General features: G+C 54.9%; 2 protein-coding genes across 2 annotated transcripts; one reads left to right on the top strand and one right to left on the bottom strand.

The window, feature by feature from the left end:
• Positions 1-1,620: 1,620 nt before the first annotated feature.
• Positions 1,621-3,434, top strand: TRAVEDRAFT_41356 (uncharacterized protein; the record flags this gene model as incomplete). Its single annotated transcript, XM_008033892.1, has 2 exons — positions 1,621-1,869; positions 1,929-3,434. The coding sequence occupies 2 exons, from the start codon at positions 1,621-1,623 to the stop codon at positions 3,432-3,434; spliced, it is 1,755 nt and encodes a 584-aa protein (XP_008032083.1).
• A 407-nt stretch (positions 3,435-3,841) lies between these two features.
• Positions 3,842-7,734, bottom strand: TRAVEDRAFT_157721 (uncharacterized protein; the record flags this gene model as incomplete). Its single annotated transcript, XM_008034420.1, has 20 exons — positions 3,842-3,991; positions 4,051-4,109; positions 4,160-4,196; positions 4,248-4,274; positions 4,331-4,560; positions 4,613-4,760; positions 4,813-4,903; positions 4,959-5,219; positions 5,273-5,418; positions 5,469-5,610; positions 5,658-5,705; positions 5,768-5,909; positions 5,961-5,972; positions 6,035-6,441; positions 6,616-6,756; positions 6,808-6,879; positions 6,935-7,024; positions 7,080-7,494; positions 7,549-7,605; positions 7,656-7,734. 20 exons carry the CDS (start codon positions 7,732-7,734, stop codon positions 3,842-3,844), a joined length of 2,754 nt encoding a protein of 917 aa, XP_008032611.1.
• Between the last annotated feature and the right edge of the window lie 285 nt (positions 7,735-8,019).

Genomic DNA, 8,019 nt, shown 5'->3' with positions numbered 1-8,019 from the left:
CAACCGCCGCAATGATTGCGAAATTCCCAATCATTTCGAGATCCTCAAATATTCTATGCCCACGCAAGGTGTATTATGGGCTAGCAGATAGCCTGCTTTTCGTAATCCGGGTCGTCGTACTATACACGGCAGATGCAGGAAAACCCAATCATATATATAACAACACAAAACATACATACAACCGAGTGCTGTTACATGTGCGTGCTACTACTATATGTGTTACTACATTCGCCCCAGGAGTCCCGAAGCTACTAAGACAGAGGTCCGTGAGCCGTGAGACAGAAAAGCGCGAGACAGCAGCGCGAGACCGACGTCAAGCCGCATAGCCTTGATCGGGAGCACATGGCAGACAGTGAGGTGACGAGCGAAGACGTTCGGCAAGGCGAACAAAGAAGACACAAAGCCCCAATTTAGACAGCTAGCATTCGAGTAAACTGAGACACAGTAGGAGCACGTTGCCAAGGAAAGCGACCTCCTAGGGACCCGCTAGGAGCCCGAGTACAAGCACGCTAGTGACAGACAAGTCCCAAGACCAAGGCCCAGTGATGCGGTCCCCAGAATACACGAGTGAGACATCCGCAAGATAGAGGGAAGAGGCGACAGGTATCGAAGCCGGGCAGAGTGAGGGGAGAGACATAAGTGGAGAGCGAGAGGAAAGGGCGCGCGAGATGTCCGTTACTAGGAGACTGAGATTGGAGCTCCGCCGATGAACTGTACAGGACGTCCGACCGTTGTACGAAGTGCCGGTATAATTGAGCGCGCGAGTTGTAAGTGGGTGGCTATAGGTTAGTATAGGGTCGCAACATATGCAAGGATTGTGCAGGTTGCAAGACGATTGCAAGACGATCGCGAGCGCTTCGCAACCTTGTTCCAAGCGGATGTAATGATCCGAGCGTTTACCATTCAGGCCGATATTACGAAGAGTATACAACGTGTTGAAATGCCATGTAACCGCGGGAATTCTTATCACTCTAACAACTTCGGCGCCGTTTTTGTGATGCACTGTCGTCGATTAACGTTTTATTTTTGCTCCAGCCGCTCCCCGAATCCGACATCCGCGCATGCAACCATCCATGTAGATACTATATGAAGGTAGCTAGGGCATGTTTTACGATGCCGGTATGTGTTCATTGATGCACAGATCGTGCAGCCAAGTTGCGTATGGTTACTAGTAGCGCCGACGAACGCCGTTGTGGCCAAAGTCATGATATCGATGAGCGCCTCTCAACAACCAGCTGTTGACTCCGGACTCCATCTTCAAGTCTGTCCATACGTGCCGCCACGGTTGCTGGAAAGCGGCCGCGCGGCCCTAGCGGTGACATGTTCACAAATGGACCCGGCCACACGACTTTGACCGGCGACGGTGACCCGGAACGTTGACCAGCAGTGAGTAGCTGTGCACCTTCGGGCCGCAGCGCTGAAGTTCGCGCAGCGCATTGTCCACCGCATAGCCAACTCGAGGGTCCACGCGTATGCCAAGGGCAGGAAGGTATATATAACCCGGACGTCGTCCTCTCTTTTCCACCCGCTTCTGCACCTCACAACCAGGACAAGTAAGTTAGTGTACTCTGAGGTGTTACCGGAACATCACTGACTAGTAGGTTCTTCGCAGGCTCGACGATGGACACTTCGACTTGTGCGGCCCATAGCTGCCTTCGCATAAGCGATATTACCCAGGTCATCGTCGACTCGCTCTGCCGGTCCGGAAGCAAGAAAACTTTGGCATCGCTCGCTCAGACGTGCAAGACGATGCAGGAGGAGTGCATGCCCGCGCTCTGGGCGTATCAAGAGAGCCTCAAACCGCTCTTGCGGCTACTTCCTTCTGATGCATTTGCAGCACCCCCAGAGGAGATCGCCAAGTTCCCGTTTGTACGTTTTTCGGGTCAGAGACATTCGCTCACTTATTGACGGATTAGTTGCATACACAGGTAATCACTCATCCTGAACACCTCGACTGGACAAGGTTCGACCACTACGCCCAGTACGTGCGGCACTTCGTTTGGAAATACGACGACCCCGAGAAGTCGCATCCGAAGTGGAAGACGCCTCCGCCTCCCGCCCTCTTGCGTTGGCTGTTTCCTCCGCCTCTCTGCATCTCACCCCAGGCCCTGTCTGCGCTCGCTACGCACCGCTCCGATGGCCAGCCACTTATGCCGCAACTCCACACGCTCGTCTGGGAAGAACAGGATCCCAAAGTGGTCTTCCACCCCCACCTCTTCCTCCCGCCAACCATCCTGCGCCTGCAGCTCACCTCAGAAGTCTCGAACCCATCTATGGTTGTGCCGCTCCTCAAGAAGGTGGGCGTAGCGTGCAGGCATATCACCCATCTTCGGATGCACGTGTATCACGACAAGGTACCGTGGACGAGCGCACACTACGACGCCTTTGCGCAAATCCTGCGCGGCATGCTGGAGCTGGAAGCGCTAGATGGCTACTCGCAGCTGTCGGTGAGCTGCGTAGAGGCGTTGGCTGCGCTCCCCAAGCTCGCGGCGCTGGAACTGCACCAGGAGCAAATGCACGCATTGGCCACGTCCGCGGTTACCGGCGCGCGCGCTGGGCAGTGGTTCAATGCGCTCGGCTGCTTGCGGCTCAGCACGGAGCAGATGGACAAGAGCACAATGGCGTTCGTAACCGCCATCCAGAGCCAACTCCTGCGGGAGCTGCAGCTCCGGATCGTCACCGAGCCCGGAACCCACGCGCTCAAGCAGCGCTTTGAGACCCTCGCGCGCTCTCCGCACCGCAAGTCCTTGAACATTTTCCGCTTCACTTACGCGTTTTCATTCAAGGTGGACGGCACCAAAGTCCCGCTAGACCTTGAGAATACTCTCCAGCCGTTCTATGCTTTCCCTCATATGCGCCTCTTCGCCATCCGAGCTCACTCAACTTTGGTGAACGCGCGCCAAGCGCTCCACGATATAGCAAACGCGTGGCCGGAGCTCGAGGGCCTCGTTCTGTCTTGCTACCAGAAGGATCCAATCGAGGCTGTAGCAGGATGCGCCAGCCTCGAGGATCTGGTGCAACTCGTGCGCCGCTGCCCGCGTCTCCGTGAGCTAGAGATGCACCTGAATGCGGAGGCGGTCCCAGACGCGGCGACACTTGCGCGCCTGTTGCCTGAGTCGTCGCAGAGTGTGCTAAAAAGCCTCGTCTTGTACAACGCGCCGATCGGGGACGTGGACCAAGTTGCGGATTTCCTGGCCCGTGCATCTCCGGCGTTGCGCCAGATATACTATATGGGTGCAGCAGAGGGGATGACATACCGAAACGGCCAAGACCCCTCGACTCCTCTGGCGAAGTGGCATCAAGTCAAGTGTCTTCTCCAAGAGAAGGCGAAGGCGAAGTCGGAGAGCGCTGCGCCCGACAGCTCTAGTCCTGGACGATCTTCTGCTGTTTCACTTTCACAAACACCTTACTTTCACGAACTATCCTGGTGCTAGAAACATTCGCCACCGTTCAGCTGCACTTTTCGTGGCACTACTGATGTTTGCTTACTATAGTGCTTTCTTTCTCGCGCGCCCTGATGTCCGTACAAATAAGAATCGATGACTCATCGTATGTGGTTCTTTTGCATTGCGGAAGGGCGATCTTCGGGCCTTAACGCGGTGTAGTGCCACAAGATTTCATGGCCCACCCTTGCGATCCACACCTAATCCAGAGATGAACATCGTATATTGTGAGCGAACAGGCTGTACGGTCTGTGACGTGCAAACTGGCATTGCGTGGGATGATGGATGACGGACGGGCAGTTGAAATCAATCCTATTATCTGGAATCCGGATCCTGATAGTCCATACATTGAGCAACCTCCAGACTTCGTACCACTCATACATAGTGCGCGGAACCCTTCACGCGTCAGACTCAGTGTCGCCGAACATGATCTTGAGGTTCTCGATGCTCTCGGGGTCGGAGTCGCGCTTGCCCTTGAAAGCCTCCTTGACGATCGCAGTTTTGCGCTTCTGGATCTGCAGGATGCGACCCTCGATCGTTCCAGCAATCTAACACGGGGATGAGCTTGTTAGGTAGAGACTTCGCAGAAGGACGGGCGCAAGCTTACGATGAATTGCTTGACATAGACTGGCTTCTCTTGGCCGATACGATGGACACGGTCGATGGCTAGCCACGTCGTTAGTGGGTATAGGTATCGTGGATGGTGACAGGCTTACCTTGGTTTTCCGTTGCGGCGTTCCACCAGCAGTCCATCTAGGTCCACATGAGAGGCAAGACCCGACACAGGAGCGTGATCATACTCACCATGTACACATGGTTTGCGTTCGTCAGCTACCGTGCAGAGAGTCAGCGCCAAGAGGGCATGATACATCCGACAGACGACTCACGTTCAGTCCTACTCCGCCGGCCTTCAAACTGACAATGAGGACCTTCGCTTCACGAGAGGATTCCTTGAATCCGGAGACGGCCCCGTTGCGCTTCTTGATGTCCATTGAGCCATCGAATCGATACCACGCCAATTCCTCCCGTTCTAGCACGATCTGAATCAGGTCTAAGAACGAGGTGAACTGAGAGAACACGACTGCTCGGAAGCAGGGGTCCTGATCTCGCAGTCGGCCTAGCAAGAGATGAGCGCTCCTACATGGTCAGGAAGCAGGAGAGGCATGTACGTAGGTCCTGGACAAGGGCCTCGAGCTTCGTCGAGGAACGGAAGTCGTTCCTTCGCAGCGTCACGGTTTGCGTCGGCGCCTGCGTGGGGTCCCCAGCCTTGTCGCCGCTGTCGTTGCGCGAGCGCACAATTTCCAAGAGGTCGCTCTCCTACAGAAACATTGAGCGATTGTGAAGCACCGACCAGGGTAAGAAGACGGACCTGAACAGGCCCTCGGAAACACGTTGGACACTTCCCGTCTTCACCCTTCTCACGACAGCGCTCGATGAAGGCAACGATGCAGTCTTTGCAGCTGTGCGCAAGCGACGTCAGCGTCGTACGGACCACATTTGACAGGGGGCTCCTACCACTGGTGCATGCAGTCGGGCAGAATGGTGGGAGTCTCCATCACGTCGAAGCAGATCGGACATTCCGCGTTCTCTTCTTGTCCGAGATTTGCAAGGACGCCCTCAGCGTACACCTTGCTATCCCCGGCCGCGTTGTCGCCTTTGTCAAATCGCTTGATCAACTCGTTGACGTCGATAGCGCCGCTCCCTGCAGGCGCCTTTGGGGCGGGGCCATCGCTGGAGGACAGCACCAGGTTCGGATGTAGGACAGCACGTCGCAATCTGACGATTTGGCGTCAGTATCACGCCGAAAATCATGAACCATTAACACCGACCGCATGAGCATGGCCAAAATGTGGGTATAGTTGCGGCTGACGAGGCCCTTCGCGTTGAGGTTCTCAAAGTCCTTTTTCGCGTCGGTGTACAACGAGTCGTAGATTTTGCGCTCCAGCGGCGAGAACTCCAGCATCGTGGTCGTGATCTGACCCTTCTTGTAAGCAGCGTGTATCTACATGATCGGCTGCAACGCACCTCTTTGGATGGAAGCTCGACGATCTTCTTGCCATCCGAATCGAGCATATCCTTCTCTCGACGGAGAAGCACGCTCTCTAGGATGATCTGGACGACCTCAACGGCCTTACGATCACGAGCCAGGAAAGGTAAGGTGATGAACCTGTACGGCAGTAAGCATCACCATAGTTCCTAGGGGACGAGACTTACGAGCGGAAGAAGGTATGGTTCGACCAGGGCGTGAAATCCAAGAATTTCCTAGAATCGGGCGCATATATCAGTCTCTATAGGTACGAAGATACAGTCCAGACTTTACGCACAAGAGTGAATATAGATCCTCCAGGCGGTTGACGATGGGCGTTCCAGTCACAGCCCATCGGCGTCGCGCGCGAAGGGCATATACCGCCTTTGCGCTCTTGCTGGTCCGCGACTTGATATGATGAGCTTCGTCAAGTATGACACCTGCAATGCAAGGTTATGGACATGAAGGGCTACCACATGCAAGCCACTCACGTAGCCATTCCACTGGATGCATCCGGACTGTTAGTCCCAGGCGTATCTGATGTATGACGAGACGATTGACACACCTTCGAACACGGGGGATGGCTGCTTCTCATGCTTGGCGTGCTCCGACACAAGAATGCCGTACGACGTGACGACGATGTTCGTGGCCCCATCCGTATCGACCGCAGCGTCCAAGTCAAGCCTGTTCTGTCCATGCCACACGAGCACTCGTAGGGTATCCGGCTTGCTGGAACGCTGAAGCTCTTCAGCCCACTGAGACAGGAGCGAAGTCGGTGCGACGATGAGGGTCGCGGATGGCCCTTTCCGTGGCTGCGGGGGCTGGTTCGGCGCGACACGAAAGGCGTTGTTGAGTTTGATTTGCCGTCGTTTGGAGGATGCGTTGGGATCGACGTCTGCGGGGGCCTCGGGTCCTCGGGCGGTCTGTATAAGGGCGGACAGCATGATGGTCTTACCCATGCCCACTGCGAAACTCGGTCAGACCACGCAACTGACATTGACGTCCTGCTTACTTTCTGTAACACCGAGGAGAGAGTCAACCAGGATGATGATCAGCTGGGAACATCTGGAACATTGAGTACAAATTTACCGTCACTGAATGGACGTCAGCACTTCAGAGGGAGTGATTGAGTTGCGCATTACTCACGCTAGAATCCCGCCCTTGCATTTGCGCTCTGCCTTAGGGAACTCCAAGCTCAGCTCTCCTGAGTATTCATTGAAATAGAAGGGCCGTTCGTCTGCAGTGAGGTCTATGGTGTCGTCATTGGGATCGAAAGGGAACAGGTATCTACCGCACGCGTCAGATTACGGACGATCGAACAGCAAAGGCTTGACTCACTCCTTCCACAGCGGATGCATAGACTTGGCTTCTCGCGCAGACGCAGCTCCGGTTTCGATGGAATGCATCCAGCTATCAAGAGTTTAAGTCAGACACAAGCAGTCGGGCGGCTGAGGCCCTGACGCACAATAATGCTTGCTTCTGGTATCCCCGCAGCTTCAAAGTGAAGGTATCAGCTGGATCCATCTCAGCGAGTGCACGGTCGTTCTGCTGAGCCCTATGGGGATTTTCTCATCAGCAGCAGGATATGTATTCTCAGCGTTTGCACATACTTCTTGTAGATCATGTCAAGCTGCTCTTCGGTGATGTCGCCTTCTTCGTCCTCATCTTCCCCGTCGCCAGCCTGGGTTGCAGGCCGCGGCTTCGCACCAGGGCGTTGCGTGAGCAGTTCCAAATCTGCCTTATCGAGCTTCTTCTTGTGAGAGAAGTCGTTGCTTTTCCGCGGCTTGAGGTTGATGCGCTTAAACAAGCTGACCAGAGACGTCTTGCGTTCTCTGAGGATCTGCTCGGCTTCGGTCTCCTGACCTTCATTAAACATTACCTTTGCCTTGTCGTCTGAGGATACAGAGGACGGCGGCTGAAAGGCGGACGCTTTGATATAGATGGAGACCGATACTATGAGGTCCACGCCCGTCGTCATTTTCTCGGGACAGTCGACCATCGTACACTTCTTGAACTCGACGATGCCTACATCGTAGCATAAGCACTATTCAATATGACAATGCCTACGCGTGTACCCACCCAAGTCCAACAGTCTCGATACCCAGGAAGCAACGTCCTGAGGCAATCTGCCAAACTCTGAAGAGGTGGTCAGATCTGGGAAAGCAGAAAGGTATGTTACCGCTTACCGAAACCTCTGGTATTCGTCAGGATAACAACAGAGTCCTGCTTCTTCTTCGTCACTTTAGGTGGAGCAGGCTTAAACATGCTTGCAATGGTGATCTGCTTCTTGCCGCCTTTCCCCTTGGCGGCTTTCTTAGCCGGAGGCGGCGGTACAGGCTTGTTGATTTCTTCCCTCTCTATCCGGACCTCCTCACCAGGCTTAATGTACCCAGAGCCTTTGACTGTACTCCAAGCCTTGTCGACCAAGAAGGAGCCCAGATACATAGACTCGGCAGGCGCGGCACGAGAATGAGATGGACCTGGCACTGGGGACATCTTCCTACGCTTCTGGGGGCGTTCCTCGTCGCTTGGAGCAAGCGCTTGTGGAAG

The sequence above is a fragment of the Trametes versicolor genome (genome assembly GCF_000271585.1).
Source record: "Trametes versicolor FP-101664 SS1 unplaced genomic scaffold TRAVEscaffold_1, whole genome shotgun sequence".
In the NCBI taxonomy this organism is placed as follows: Eukaryota; Fungi; Basidiomycota; class Agaricomycetes; order Polyporales; family Polyporaceae; genus Trametes; species Trametes versicolor.
This window is presented reverse-complemented; position numbering and strand designations above follow the sequence as displayed.